Below are 15,933 nucleotides of genomic sequence, written 5' to 3'. Positions count from 1 at the left end.
TTTTATCTTGTTATTTAGTTTTTATGGTGTTTTTATGTGTTATAATGCACTTTTCAGATAAAATCCAGCATTACTACCATGGCTAATTCGAATCTGCAGACCACCGCCATTAGCCAGACAAAGTCAGCTGTACTTTATTACTTTCTGGTGGGACTTTAGTAAGTTATTAAAGAAACCAGCACATGTTAAGTGGATTGGCATTTCATTTTCTTCCCCAAACATGTGAAACTGTGACATAATTGGATTTAGTTTGTTTGGAAACATGCAGTAAATGTAGATTAAAGCATAATCTTGTCATTGATGATGCAATGAACTTGCACGGGTTGTTACAGCATAGAAATGCTGAATCAGCATGACAGTCGTGCAGTAATACATCAGTTATATAAAAAAACAACTGTTGTCAATTTTTCATCACATTTTAGCTTGATAAACTGCAGGATTTAATGTCTCTCTTTAAGTTTTTGTAATGCTGGGATAGCTGGGGCCATTACTGGTGCATTCAACAGCATACAGAAAATCAGAATTTTAAACTTTTAACTGGGAAAAAAAATAAAAATAGAAACTCTATATTGAAGTTAGATATCCTGGTTAGTTATGGGGTTTTCTTGAGATTTTGAGTTGGTAGTGACTTCAGACTCAAAAGTTGTTTTTTAAAAAAAGTTTTTTTCATGATATGTTCCTTTTAACAAAAGATCTGTGCTTGTACTTGTACCATAGACACCTTATTTCTCTATATCATGTGTTTGTAACATAATGGCTTAAATCTGTGGCATAATAATTTGCATTTTTTTAATCAAATGTAAGACACAACTTTAAAGGTTTTTGTATTTCAGATCCTACTTCTCCAACCAAGACCAACTCTCTGCCTGGTTATGGACGGAATGGGCTACATCGGGTGAGGACTCGCGGACAAAAACACAAAAATACAAATGTTTTCTGCAAAGATTTAATCACTATGAAAAGTAAATCAACTAAATGTTGGCATAAGCATAAAAAAGGAAAAAAAACTGTCTGATTTAACAACTGGAATGTAAAAATGGCATCTTAAATAATTCAACAACAAAATGTCCACATGTTGATGAGCCGCCGTTTTGTCTCCTCTGCAGCCTCAGTCAACAGATTTCACCCAGTACAACAGCTACAGTGACATGTGTGGGGGAGGCAGAGGTGAGGGTTAGCCACAAAACAAATCTGTCAGTTTCACAAGCACCAGTACTCAGAAGTGGCTTGCTGTTTGTACATAAAAAGACGTGCACTTTGAAATATCTGCTTTAATCAGGATCAGCAGTGTTGTAGTTATTAGCCTGGCAGGGGACTCAACAGCAAAACCATTAACTGTGAGTCTCATTTTCTGTCCCATTTTGTCCTGCAGAGTTTCAGGTATGTCTCTCGTCTGCTTTTTTACATGGCATGCCTCCTCATCTTGCCTCATATATTTGCTTGCTCATGGGTTGCAAGACACACGTTGCCCTGGATGCACCCCCCCCCCTCCTTCCCAATTCCTGCTATGTGCTTGCATCACTGTTGGATTAATGTCAACTACAGGGCATGTAGTGCTGTGATTTCAAACCGATTTAAGAAGCAAACACGCAATGCCCAGTAGATGAAGCAGCATAGTAGAAAAGCAGTGTACAGTCATTGCCTCATGTCTTGTTCTGTGTGTTGTTCAGTGTGATGACATAAGCTTTAAATTATATTTAAACATGATTTTATTGAAATTAACCATAGCGAAGAGAAAATACTGCAGCCATATTTAAAAACATAAACACTTGCCCAGCTTACTTACTGAGATACTAAACTAGACAAGTTACTTGCTCCATCCAATGAAAACAGGACATATTCATGTCATGAACTCTGCAGTCCCCTTCCACTATATTGTATTTGTGTATGTTTCATTCTTTAGCACATTAAGGATGGCCGTGCAGCACTTGCAAGGATGGACAGGGGAGTATCTATGCCTAATATGTTGGAACCAAAAGCAAGTATCTTCTTCTTTTTGTACCAGTAACAACCCTGCAATTTACACTGAGATACAGTAGAAAATAGATACCTTTTTCTCTTCTGTTGCTTTTTGTTTTTTTTTTTTTCATTTTTAGCACAAACTAAAAAATGATCAAGCCAAAACAAAGGGGTGAAATCAGTTAAAACAATCAATTACTGAAAGCCAAAGACTCACCTCAGCTGTTTTTTCTGATTCAGCATGCTGCTTAAGGAGCTGCCAAGTCACCCTAGCGCTTAGCATGCTGGCTTTTCCATGCTCATCTGCACATAGCTTTTTCTTAAAGTGGCTGGATACTGTATGCAGCATACAGTGGAAAATCCAACGCCCCAACTGTCATCCAAAACAACTCATATCACTGTATATTGTTTAGTCTATACAGAGGTAAACTCATTATTGTATGGATATGAGTTGACCAAACGACTTATTGAGCTTTCCATTTATGATAAAGATGAGCCAGTTTCGTCTTGCATCAGTAATTTAGAAAATCACGAGTACCTGAGATTTCCAGGACAATCATTCCCATGTGGATTTGTTTGGCCTACATTACTGATGGTAGTTTTTCTTCTAGTTTGCATTAAATAACTAAAAACGCAGCCTGTTACATAATTCTGTTGTCATGTTTTCTCATTATGAATCTTTTGCACGTTTCAGCACAAAGAAAAACTAAATGGAGTGCACACCATGGCACCCGCATTTTCCCAACAACCTAACAAAACCCCAAAAAACAGTCCTGTCACATACCTGTACTCCCACCCTAGTGTTCCCTTTCTCACAGTCTGAATGACCAAAATATCCAAATTTGATGGTTTTGCTTGGTAATTCTAATAGTCTGCAAGTTTTTGAGGCTTAACTCAAGCTTGTATCTGTGACCTGTTCACTGACTAATGTCTCCTTGTGAAGGTGTATCCATATGAAATGCTCATGATAACCAGTAGAGGGAGAGCTAAACTGCCCAGGGATGTGGACAGAACCAGACTGGAGGTATCAGTTTTCCACCTGATCTTCCACAATTGAAACTGCATTTCTTAATTTTTTGTGTCAACAGCATGTTACACAATTTCAACCGGGGCAGGGAATGTGCAGTATGCATTTGCTTCTTGTCATTTTTGCAGTGGTCCTTTTTTTACAGCTTTGGTGCCTAACTGAGAACACTCCTCCCTCCTGCCCCACTCCTCCCTTGCCCTCCTTTGTTTTTCTCCACCTTTGTTCTCCATTCTAGCGCCACTTAGCACCTGAAACGTTCTTTGACATCTTTGGAATGGAGATCCAGGAGTTTGACAGGCTTCCCCTGTGGAAACGCAACGACATGAAAAAGAAGGCCAAGCTCTTCTAACTCTCAGAGCAGCATGCATTACTCTGTACATTCATTTAGATAGCACACAACAACTGTAATCTAAACATAGGTTCTGGTTTATTTACTCCTCTTCTGTTTTTCTTTTCTTAAATTTTCTTTTCTTTTTCTTTTTTTGTTGTTGTTTGTTTTATTCTGATATAACTAAGAAAGCCATGAAATGGACTGTGTGCCCTGCATCTTCCTGAGATGATGAACTGAAACATTTGTCCAGTTAGACACACAGCAATCAGTGACTGGGAATATCTTCCATGCTCAAACATGACAAAGAATGAATGATGAGTCGGGCAGAGTTATTCAGTTTGATTGCGCTTATTTTACCTCCTGCTTTGCTTTGAGTGGAACTGCTTTCCTTACTTTCTTGCTTGTTTCCTCCTACTATTTGTTGCTGTTGATTCCTGTGGAACTTTGTAATTACATTGAAACCTCATGGCACCATTACAGATTGCCCATGCTTGTAGCTTCAATGTGTGTCAGCTTTCCTTCGCTTGGGCTGAAACTGTTTTTAGCCCAAAGTTTGCAAGAATCGGCTCAGTGAGTCTTTAAATAAAAAATGAAAAGTCTCTGGGAAAACAGTCAGCGAACCCACCAACTGTTTACTGGATCTACATGGAGTGAATCATTCAAGCACCAACTTATCATCAGTCTTCTTCCCCTGGCTTTTGTGCAGACAAAACTTTCATCTGAGCAGACGAAAACGGTCTCTCTTCTCAGGCTCTCATTAACACGATTAGACCCTCCTCCCTTTACATTTATTGGAAGTACAAATTCTAATATATTTTAATGCCGTATCCAACGTAAATTAACTGTCAAAAAGATTAAAACCAATTATGTAAGAAACAACTGTATTTGAAAGTATTGTTTTATAAATGAAAACCCACACTGCCATTTGTTGTAATGAAATCTAAGCCAATAAAGCTTGAAATCACCATGAACCATGATGGCCCTCTGCTATGCCAAAGTTAAGCACGGCCTCTTTCCTGCTCATTGTTTTCTTTCATTGCATGCTAAAACTGCCAGTTTGACGACATGGCACAGGATGGACAGTGACCAGAGGGCACACGATGAGTAACTTCAGACAAATGATAACAGGGCTCCACACCACAAGTACTAGATTGGAAATATTTTCCGTTTATGACTACTTATATTTAGGCAAATGAGATGGAACAAACATATTTTCACAATGTTGAAGACCAGAACTAATGCCAGTCACTGCCACTCTAAACAAACACACACACGCACACACACACATATGAATATCTATCTATCTATCTATCTATCTATCTGTCTGTCTGTCTGTCGTCTGCTCTGACAGGTGTGAAACACACTGTGTCCAGCATATTTATAAAAAGAAAACATTCTTGAATGTGTTTGACACCTGAGTAAAGAAAAGACAGCTGTTCCTTAGCATGATTTTTTAAAAAGTAGAATATAATGTTAATTTGACGTAAAGCATCCACTGGATTTCTTTTTCTTTTTTTTTTTTTTTTTTAATCCTGTGAGTCTGATTCTTACCAGTAAGGCATCAGCAAATGTTACACTAAAAGCTGACACCGTAATGGAGATGTGGACATATAAAAGCAGTGGAGTAACCCAGTGATTTGCTCTTATTGATTTGGTGATGTATTTGTTTAAGCTTTTTGTCCTCAGCTCATCACCTGCCCCACATGCATTCAAATAACAAATAACACCTCCTGTTTTTCCAGGCCCTATCAGCAGATTTTCTTTTTCTTTGTTTGTTTAGTTTGTTGTTTTTCATGACATACTTGACGATTTGGCATATTTAAATGACTCTAAGGACAACTTAAGAGTTATACCCTTTATGTAAATGTGCAAGAAGGTTGGCAGGAGTGTTTAAAAACAAGGAAAAAAGAGCTTTCTTTTTAAATTTACATTAATAATAACAGTAACAATAAATACAAACAACCAGGCGGTAAATAGAATCTGGCAGAAAATGAGACGTTTGTGTTTCTATAAGGTAAGTGGATACAGATGGGTTTAAAATCCAGCCAAAGACAGGAGAAAGACACTGAGGGCTCCTGGTGGGTGGAAAAGATTTATACAAAGCTGAAAAGAACAAAACAAACCAAAAGACTGAAAGCCAAGTACCTAATGTTTGGTATTAAGGTTAAAAACCAACAGCCTGAAAAAGGTTTTAGAGTTTCACACCCGAAGACTGAAACTTCATCAAAATCTCTTGTATAATGCTGCTCTGTCGTTACAGAGTCATCTTCTTGGCCAGACTCAAACCAACAGAAAAGTCATAAAGTCATCAAATCCTTTCATATTCAAATTTGTCACAGTTGTTGCACTTGTGTTTTCATTTACATGTTCACATGTAAAAATATCTTCCTTTGAAAATGAGAGAAGATGTCTTATGATAAACAAATCTGAGAAGGAACTTTTGTAAAGTAAAAAACCTTTATGTGCTCTGGCATTTGCATTAACATTAATGAATTGATAATGTTTAAATATAAAAGTTAATTGTACTGTCTCAGTGGTGTCACTCCTAACCATAATGCAGTGCATTTAATTTTGCATGCATGCAAGGCTCCAGGATGATCTTATTAAATTACAAAAAAAGTTATTTTGATTTTTATCCCAAAGAAGCAGCACTGATGTGGAGAGATGTTTGCCTTTCAGGTTTTTCTTATTTTTGTTATAGAGCAACGGTAAGGTTACAGTCTTGGGTTGTTAGATAAAGCATTAAAAAAGAAAAATATAAGCATATATAGGCATTTTTACGAAAAACCCCACGTTTTCATACTCCATCCATAAAGACTCATCACATACCTTGCAGCTCAGTTTTGACTTCAAAAACAATAAAACAAAAGGGTTCAGCTCTTTTCTAAAAGAAAAATAAATGTGTGTGGGTGAGATGGCTTGCCAAGTTAGGTGATAAATATATAAGTTAATCATCTGCATACAGAGACACTTATTGCTCTAATTATGATGCCATTCAGTTTACACATTGTTCTTGTTTACTTTATGTTCATATCAAGCTGCTTCTGCATTTGCAGCTGCTCATCTTAACCAATATTTCATCAGACATCAGGCCAACTCTGGTTGAAACAAGCCAAACTAATCATGTGTGCAACTTTTTCTACAGGATGCATTAGAAAAGCAACAAGAGTGTCTAAAGAAGCAAAGAGAAGCAGTGAAATACAGACTGAAGAAACTGGCTGCACGGCAGTCGGAAATCACAGTGAGTGATGCTCAGAGATGTGAGATTTAGCTGCAGACTCTCTGAGGAAGAATCAGTTACAAAAATATTAACATCTTATTATTGATCTTAAAGAAAAAATCATTTGATCAGAAAGTATATTTAATATGTACGGTAAACATCTTTGTCTCAGAGAAAATCATCTGTGATAAAGGAAGGTATCATGAGGAAATACCAGGAGATCCAGACGGTCCTGGAGGAGGACCTGAGGCTTACTTTGTCCCACCTGGAGATGGAGGAGCGTGCTGCTGTCTCTGCCTTGGATACGCTCATGGAAAGGAACTGCTCTCTAATCCAGGAAATAGAGCAGGACTTGGCCAGGCTTACTTTAGCACTGGACCAGATAGACACAGAACCTGATACAATGGTAAAAACACTGACAGTCGTGGCAAATCATAATATAAAGTGACATAAAAACCTGTTGCTTTCAAAAAAGAATTAATCCAACACCATTATGTGTTGTTCCCCAGTCTTTCTTTTCTTACCCTGAGCAGGAGGACATGGATACAGCTGACAGGTACGGATTACACAAATCTTAAAATTTAGTATTAACTGTAGCAACAAGTGAGTTTTTTTTTTTTTGCTTTCCCCAGAGTTATGGATCTACTAAGCCAATCAGACCCGAGCAGCGTGCACCTAGACGAAGCTAAAGCTGAGCAGATCATCAGCCTCACCAACAGCATGCTTCTGCTTATCTCCTCACAGACCCCTTTAATCAAGAAGCTTATGAAGAGTTGTCAGTTCACCCTTTATTTCTACTATCAATCATAAAAATGAAAACCTATTCAGCATCCATTGCATGTAAAAATGTTAAAAAATGTGTCCTCAGATTCCAGCGAGGTGCAACTGGATCCAGAGACAGCCCACCCAAAGCTGATTGTTTCTCCCCAAGGTGACAGTGTGGCCTACACAGACACCTGGCAGGAACTTCCTGATGTGGCTGGACGCTTTGACACCACCCTCAACGTCATCAGCTTGCAAGGCTTCAGCTTCGGTCGCCATTACTGGGAGATTGATGTGACTGGGAAGACTTACTGGGAGCTTGGCCTTACCTATTCTACTATTCCCCGCAAAGGCACATCTGAGGACTGCTGGCTTGGCCGGGGAGCTGAGTCCTGGTGTGTGGAGTTCTTTGACGGGGAATATACAGCGTGGCATGGAGGGGTGCCTCACCAGCTTCCTTTTACAAAACGTTTCCATCGGATTGGTGTTTTATGTAGTTTCCCTGCAGGGTTGGTGACGTTTCTGGAGGCAGACAAAATGATACCCCTCTTCTCTTTTTGTGCTGGAATCTTTTCAGAATGCCTCCACTTGGCCCTCTGTCCTGGTCATGACCACAACGGAAACAATGCAAAACCCATAACTATATGTAATTCTTCATCTCCTACCAGTGATCTCTGATTGCTTGTTCTAATGAGAATCTTGAGTAATTACAAGCTAAATCTGTACTTTCTATGCAACCAATAGCAAACATTTTAAAGTGTTTTAATGACCAAATTTCATGCATTTATTTATGAGTAGAGCTTAAATCCATGTTAGCATCTCTGTGACGGCCCACTCACAGTGATGGTTAGGGTAGCCGAATGGTTATTCCTTTGTCCTATATGGCAGCATGGGGTTTTGAACCTGAGAGAACATCATATAGATTTAGTTATTCAAGCATTGATGAATTAGGTGAGTCTGCTCCAGATCATAAAAAACACACTGTTTTGTTAGTTGGTTATTTTTGGGTCAAATTTGGAAATATATACCATGAGACAGTTAATATGTATAAACTGAAAAACATAACTCAGTGATACATGACCATGTGCATTCTTCTGATTTCCCCTGAAATAATAAACAAAGTCAGATTATATAAGAGCATAATGCCAGTTAAAATAACACTCAAGAATCATTTCACATTGTAAGGACCACCAGGCATGTCAGGATGGCGGAGATGAAACTCCCGGACAAGGGACTGATTCATAATAAAACGAGGAAAGGCCCAATAGCACTGCTCTGGCCCATAGCCTTCCCAGTCAACCAGGTAATTCAACCCACAGGCCCACTGCCGGGGAGCTGTCCAACAGTGTAGACAGGGTAGGCAGAGGGCACTGTAACAGCATTCTCCTGTAGTTCGATGATAGGCGGCTGGTATCCATAAACAGTGTAGAACAGAGACAACCCTGTGGCAGTGGATCGCAGTGAGTTCAGGGCATACTCTACCCTGGGAAGGTTCTACGACCACAGAGGGTTCTCGTTCACACAACATGCAGAGCTTAGTCTCTACCTCCTGGTTGACCTGCTCTGTCTGCCCATCTGTCTGTGGACGGTACCCAGAAGAGAGGCTTACTTGGATACTCAGGAGGTTGCAGAATTCCTTCCAGAACTTGGAAACAAATTGAGGCCCACTGTCAGAGACTATGTCAACAGGAAGCAAATGTAACCAGAACACCTCCTGGGCTAGGATCTCCCCAAGTTCCTTAGATGATGGCAGCTTGACAAGAGGGACCAAATGTTCAGAGATTTAACCAAACCAGCGTCAATAAATTCAGTATCAGCCCCATAGTCAATAAATGCTGGAAAAAAAAAAAAAACATTTTAAGCTGTGCCTGAACAGAAACCAAAGAGGATTTCTCCAACATCTGACTCAGGAACAACCTCCCTTCTCCCACTGAGTTTGGTCTTTTAATGGTCACCGGTGAAAGATCACCACTCACCCCAGTAGAAGCATGCCTTTACAACATCATGCTCACTCTTGGGGAGTCAGGCAGGTCCGTCCAATCTGCATGGGCTCCACAGAGTTCTCCAAAGAAGCTGGAACCACAGAAGACTGTGCCAAAGGTTTGCATTGCAGGCTGGGGCCTGGTTCAGAGAGGTACGGCTCCTCTCCACTCTCCGCTCCTGAAGTCTGATAAATCCTGGAAGAGAATGTTTCTAACTGGTCCAGACTCCTAGGAGCTTCCTGGGTAGCAAGCCTATCCTTAATCTCCTCATTGAGTCCTTGATAGAAACCATCACATAATGCCTCGTCATTCCAACGGCTTTCTGCAGAGAGTTTGGAAGTCAATGATAGTCAGTGACCAGTCTTTTGCCTTGCTTTAATGATAAACCCCGGGCAGCCCCCTCTCTGATGGAACTGGATCAAAGACTCTGATGAGCTCCCTACTGAAATCCTTATAAAACTGTATCAGATGAGAGTGTCTCTGACATTCAGCTGTTCCCCACAGCTTGGCTTTTCCTGAAAAAAGTGAAATCATTTAGAGAATCCTAGCCTGTTCAGATGGGAAGGAAGAGGGCAGCAATTCAAAGTGGATCTTACACGGGGTAATGAAGGGTCGACACCAACTCCGCTCACCTGTGAACACATCAGGAGTCAGATGTTGTTCATGGTGAGATGAGACATGGCGATGAGATCCAGGAGATCAGCCAGAGGGAGCAATTAGTGAAACTGTGGCCGGAGAAGTTAGTTAGGCATTTTCTGCATGTTAGATTCCAATTTGTTTATGGATTCTTCAACACATGAGCACCACTCCTGTGTGGACGACATGTCCGTGGTGGCCAGATTATACACTAAGGGGTTAATGTGAAGACTTGGAAGTTCAGCCTCACACAAAGTAGCTGTGAACAATAACCAGTTTGAGAAATGAAGGACGAGGCTAAGGAGCAGAGGATCAATCCAGGGACAAGAGCAGCTGTGAGAATCCAGGTTGTAGAGACAAGGTCAGGAGGGAGGCGTGAGGTCAAGTTTATGTTGCAGATGAAGCCTGGACGATAGGCGAGGCTCGGTGGTCCAGAGACAAGGCAAGAGTCTGTGTCCAGAAAATCCAAGAAACAAGATCTGATGAAAATCTGGCTGAGGGGAAGAGACTAGAGAGTGTTTATGTAGGCTGTGAGTTATGATAAAACGGGCAGAAGACCAGGTGAACAGAATGAGACTGATGAGCACAGCAGAGGCAATTAGGAAGCCCCAGGTGGAAAGAGTTTCAACTGATGAGTGCCGGCAGGTCATGGAAGAAAAACATGACACGCATTTCTTAAAATTCAACTATGTGCTCCTGCAAACTTGTAATAAAGGTAAACTGAATTTGAACTTGGGTTAGACATGACATACATATACTTCGGCAGTAAATACATACTGTCTCTAAATAAAAGTACTTCACTTTGCTTTGGAGTGTATGAAGAGAGTAAAATTACACAAAGTAATTTGTCCTCAGGTGAACATGGTGTGTGTCGATCCAAAGTCTATGTTACCAACAAATAATGAGCTCTTTGCAAACATGCTCTCTGAGCCTTGGTGTTGCATGTGGGTGTGTGGGAGCTATTGTGCTACACTTCATTTAAATGCTTTTTACTGAAAAATATTTCACATGTTGCACAGAAAAATTACAGTTTGACATCAATTATTTGTTCACATCAAGTGTTTTTTTAAAAATTTTTTTTAAATCTTTTTGTGTTTTGGAATAACTACCCTGTACCAGTAGAGCTTAGATCAGTAAAATTGACCCAATAACATGGATGAATGCCAGAGAAAACCAATGTTTCAAAGGTTAGTGTCCTTCTACAAATGTTTAGAAAAGTGTTGGGGTTCCCAGTCCCATTTCACTGTCCTGAAAGTCGCCTGATCTGCTGCCAGCATGAACTTGAAGCTGCTCTTCTGTTGCCTCTTCTTAGCAGTGCTCCTTATACCTGCTGAAGTATGTATCCATTTTGCTACTGAAGTGCTGTCTTTTAGCAATAAGCACATGGATTAGATCTTTTTTTCAGATGTTGTGAATAAAATGTGGTATACCAAGTTCCTGTTTAAAAAGGTTAATTTTGCACGACGTGATGCTGTAGTGTGAAGGATTAACCAAAGAACAATTTCAAATGATAACATTGTATATTTTGAAATTTATAGATTTTGAATTTGTTTTTATTTAGTCAAAACACAAACACAAAAAGGGGCACCCGGAATCACAAGAGAGAAGACATAGCAAACATCACAAACATGGTATGCGTGAGAGAAAGAGACCAAGGTTTGAAGACATAATTGAAGGTAAGCGCATCTTCTGGTTCTTATTTTTAAATATTATATATGCAAATGTTTTTGTGGTCAACACAAAAAGGCTGAATGTCCTAAATCTAAAGGAAAATTATGTTTTAGACTTTTTCTTCCGCGAAACATCGGATGACGATGATGAGGAAGACCCAAGTAATTCAGACTGGCTTTTGGAACTTCAGGATCCAGAAGGTAAAACTTACAAATGCTGGGATGATGCTATGATGTCACATCATATTTTGCATTGCATTGAAATGATCTAATTTATCTTTTACAATAAATTTCTCATTCTTAATTCATCAGGCCAATGTAATCCAAACCCTTGCCTCAACAATGGTGTGTGTAAAGAAAAAGGCAAAAGAAAATTCAAATGTGACTGTCCCAACCCTTTTAAGGGGAGAATATGTGAGAAAGGTCAGAAAAGATCTATTCTTCTTGATACTGCTGTTGAATTTCATACCAGTATGGAAAAAATGTACACTTTTTGCTGTGTCAGGACCAAGGGTTTGTAGGAGAGGCAGGTGTGGACGTGGTGACTGTGTGCTGACTTCGACTAAGCCATACTATGAATGCAAATGTGAGGCACCTTTCCAGCCCCCAGACTGCAAACAATGTAAGGGATATATATCTTTAGCTACATAAGACAGAAGGCTGCTTTTTAATACATTTTAAAGTTTCTGAGAGGAGGCAAATAAACTGCTTTCATTCAAAGACTCGGTGTGTGAGCCAAATCCGTGTAAAAATGGTGGCCAGTGCATCAAGGACGGTAATGACTTCGACTGCCAGTGCCCTGAAGGCTTCAGTGGGAGTTTCTGTCACGTTGGTAAATAGTGCATTCTGCATGATTGTTCTTATACTCCCAACACAGTTTATCATAATTTATGTTTGACTGGACGTGATATGTTTCTCAGGTCCGGATGACTGCTTTGTGGATGACGGGGAGACATATCGTGGCAATGTAAGTGAGACTGATGATGGCTACGATTGCCTCAACTGGAACTCTCATTTTATTCTGGAGAAAGGTTCGGACCCCTTCAACTCTTTTGAGGATAGTGATGGGCTTGGCCCTCACAACTTCTGCAGGTCAGACGAGAAATAAAGAACTGTATTGCATGCTAAGTTTTGGACAACATTGAAAAAAGGAAGCTCAGCTGCATATTTTAAATCGTGCAGAAACCCAGATGGAGAGCCGAGGCCGTGGTGTTTTTACAGAAGGGGCCGCAGGTTGCTTTGGGACTACTGCAGTGTGATGCAGTGTCCTAATCCAACAGGTCAGATTTCAGATTTAAAGCTATGTATATCTTTCTTAGTTCAGCTGGTCAGTATAGCAACTGTGTGAGCTTCTTGTATTTCTGTTTTCAGATGTGGTGCCAACTGCTCCTACAGATCCTCAGCCTGCATCTACTAAACTACCGTCGACAACCCTACCACCGTCTGTGAAGCCCACTCTGGTTCCACAACCTTCTACTGTCACCCCTGATACTACTGCTGCACCACAACAGTTTCTCACCTGTGGTAATCCCCAGCCGAAAAAGGCAGTAACAAGAATTTTTGGGGGTCTGAAAGTCACACCAGGAGCAATACCGTGGCAGGTGTCTGTGCAGGAGAAGCCAAAGAACTCCCCCCAGGCATACAGACATGTCTGTGGAGGAGTTCTCATCGAGAGCTGCTGGGTTCTCACAGCTGGACACTGCATGTAAGAATGCTGCACCCCATATCCTGCACATCATGCAGACATAAACTTCACTGACTTGTTTGTACATCCACAGTGAACGAAACAAGGACATGCAGGTGGTCATGGGAGGCCTGTCACTGAATAAGGTGGACCCCACAGCTCAAATTGTGGAAGTTGAAAAGGCTATTGTGCACGAGAACTACAGATCCACTTCTGCAGCTGTTTACAATGATATAGGTAATACTCTTGCACAAACCTCTCCCCTTGTTTAACTCAAAGTAATCTGTATTTAACATACAAATATACAAATATTGTGACATCTATCTGAACCACATTTTTAAAGCTTTGCTAAGGCTGAAGGGCAAAGATGGATTTTGTGCCAATGAGACACAGTTTGTGAAGACAGCCTGCCTGCCTGATGCACAACTGCCTGATGGGATGGAGTGTACCATTTCTGGATGGGGAGCTACCGAGGAATGTAAGGCAGATTTTCGATCTTTGGCATCTGTTGCTTTAGTGGGTAATGTTTTTCCACCTTATCTCTACAGCTGACTATGGTTCCAATCACCTGCTGGAGGCCAATGTACTACTGATCAACCAGGAAAAGTGCTCTGAACCAAAGGTTTATGGCAATGTTCTGGATAATACCATGTTCTGTGCAGGTCATCTAGCAGGAGGAGTGGATTCATGCCAGGTTAGTCAAACAGATTCTTTGCTAAAAGCATCCTGTCAGAAAAAGCACATTAATAACATGTAATTGGTTGGTTTATAAAGAAAAAAGAAAGTAGTGAGTTGTTGAACATTTCCTATCCATCTCTTTTTTCAGGGGGACTCTGGAGGACCACTGACTTGTAAAGACAATGCCACCAGTGTTGTTTATGGTCTTGTGAGCTGGGGAGACCAGTGTGGACAGAAGAACAAACCTGGAGTCTACACACGAGTCACCCAGTTCCTGAACTGGATCAAGTCAAAGACTCAAGCGTCTCCACAAGCAGCCTGAAGTTACGAGTATTCAACATGCATGCAGCCAAAAACCTGCTTATAAATTCAATCTTATCGTGATTTGACTTGTGACTTATCTGGCTCTATCTTATATTTCACTTCTTTTATAGTTCTAATTTACACAACAAATGCAATTGCACTACATTATAATCAGTCAGACTGTAATAATATTTAGATGTTCTAAATATGTTTAATTTGTTTAAAGTTGTTTATAGGTTTACAGAAAAGTTGGAGATCATTTTATCATACTCAGTTATAATGGCAGAAATTATACAAATGTGGAAAAAGTAAGGAGTCAATAAAGTTGGCACTCTCTTCTGCTCACTGAGAGACAAAGTGTAAGTTTCTAATTAAGCATCTTTTTCACTCACTAGGGATTTAGAGCAAGTAAGTAAAAGATCTGTTGCCAATAAGGAAATGATATGTTTTGTAAATGCATCTGCATTGTCTCTGCATGAAATGTCCTCATATTGTGATGAGATATTTTCTCTCCAAAATCCTATTTTGAATATGAACTTTGAGTCTGTGCCATCTTCCTAAAGATGATTGTGTTCAAAAGAAAAAAGAAGAGAAAAACTAGATCGTGCAAATAATTGTGCAAACCAGCGGGTTTATCGCCCTTCTGTGGAAACATAGTCTTGCTGCTTGGGTTACTTGACCTGCATTGTTTGCTGCAGGGCAGCAAGGGCCACTGACATGTGAGACCAAAGACATGCATGTCCTGCATGCACTGGTGAGCTGAAAAGACAGTTGCACAAAGAACAAGCCAGTGGTTTAAACACGGGTCATTTACGGTACTTCCTGAACTATATTGCATCAAACACAAGCTGCAGTGAACAGAGATAGACTTAGCTTCAGAACAAACGCGCAAATTGAACGTGGACTTGAAATAACTTAATGAAATATTTACAGGACACTTTGAAAAAGTGCTCCAGAAATTATAGTTATTAAATAGCGTTTATCCTTAGGATTAAATGTTAGGATTAAGTGTTAGGATAACAGCATCGCAATAATATCAAAACAGAAACATCATCAGAGCTCCATAAACCTCCAACCTCCTTTTTACTGGTGAAACATACAGTATTACATGTAACTATACCCCCCCCCCCCCCCCCCGCCCCACCCCCCCAGCCCCTCCTCCTCACTACCCCAGAAAAACTGTGATGCTGCATTGAATGTCAATGAAAAAGAAAGCAATAATCTGTAGATCTTCTATACAATATTTTTTATTTTTAATAGACCACAAACAATATATCAGATAATTAATTTTAAAATTTTTAACATTTCATGATTAGTTCATTTTAAATGTGATGGCAATAACATCTAAAAAAAAAAACTGGAACAGGATGATGTTATAACATTGTGTAGCATCCCAGCATCAACTGTCTGGGAAGTGTGGAGATTACTCATTGTGGTTTCAGGAGGGGAATGCTATCCTAGTCTGATCTGATGCCAGTTTGAAGCTGCTAAACAGTCGAAGGCCTTCATTACCCCTGTTATTTTGGCCCAGACCTTTCATGAGTAAAAGGTCTGGACTGCAGGTAAGCCAGTTCACCACCTGAACTCTTCCAGTTAAGCAATGCTGATGTGAAGCCGACGCCATCGGCCCTGATGCATCCCAATCCCATCAGAGATGCAGGCTTTTTAACTGTGTGATAAC

At 40.1% G+C, this 15,933-nt stretch overlaps 3 protein-coding genes across 3 annotated transcripts in view; all 3 read left to right on the top strand.

Moving 5' to 3' along the window:
• The window catches only part of ablim1a (actin binding LIM protein 1a), a gene marked incomplete at its 5' end in the record, with an annotated part of 33,106 nt that extends 28,876 nt beyond the window's left edge, over nucleotides 1–4,230 (top strand). The window contains 6 exons of the mRNA XM_079248679.1: nucleotides 834–895; nucleotides 1,107–1,167; nucleotides 1,373–1,380; nucleotides 1,904–1,982; nucleotides 2,907–2,983; nucleotides 3,222–4,230. Of these exons, the coding sequence (XP_079104805.1) occupies nucleotides 834–895; nucleotides 1,107–1,167; nucleotides 1,373–1,380; nucleotides 1,904–1,982; nucleotides 2,907–2,983; nucleotides 3,222–3,335 (401 nt within the window). The 3' untranslated portion in view covers nucleotides 3,336–4,230. The remainder of the gene's footprint in view (nucleotides 1–833; nucleotides 896–1,106; nucleotides 1,168–1,372; nucleotides 1,381–1,903; nucleotides 1,983–2,906; nucleotides 2,984–3,221) is intronic.
• A 2,211-nt stretch (nucleotides 4,231–6,441) lies between these two features.
• Nucleotides 6,442–7,977, top strand: LOC306762302 (putative E3 ubiquitin-protein ligase TRIML1; the record flags this gene model as incomplete). The annotated part of the gene is made up of 5 exons (XM_079248745.1): nucleotides 6,442–6,558; nucleotides 6,710–6,943; nucleotides 7,047–7,093; nucleotides 7,170–7,312; nucleotides 7,406–7,977. Coding segments are annotated over 5 exons (1,113 nt in total), but the record flags the coding sequence as incomplete, so codon positions are not given.
• Nucleotides 7,978–11,192: 3,215 nt separating this feature from the next.
• Nucleotides 11,193–14,271, top strand: LOC306762301 (hyaluronan-binding protein 2; the record flags this gene model as incomplete). The annotated part of the gene is made up of 13 exons (XM_079248744.1): nucleotides 11,193–11,252; nucleotides 11,479–11,593; nucleotides 11,702–11,788; nucleotides 11,900–12,010; nucleotides 12,093–12,209; nucleotides 12,309–12,419; nucleotides 12,508–12,679; nucleotides 12,770–12,867; nucleotides 12,959–13,292; nucleotides 13,366–13,508; nucleotides 13,615–13,749; nucleotides 13,820–13,965; nucleotides 14,098–14,271. The coding sequence occupies 13 exons, from the start codon at nucleotides 11,193–11,195 to the stop codon at nucleotides 14,269–14,271; spliced, it is 1,803 nt and encodes a 600-aa protein (XP_079104870.1).
• Nucleotides 14,272–15,933: the final 1,662 nt, after the last annotated feature.

The sequence above is a fragment of the Telmatherina bonti genome (genome assembly GCF_933228915.1).
Source record: "Telmatherina bonti genome assembly, chromosome: 11".
NCBI classification, from domain to species: Eukaryota; Metazoa; Chordata; class Actinopteri; order Atheriniformes; family Telmatherinidae; genus Telmatherina; species Telmatherina bonti.
Note: the sequence above shows the minus strand (reverse complement) of the source record. Positions and strands in the feature narration are given on the sequence as shown.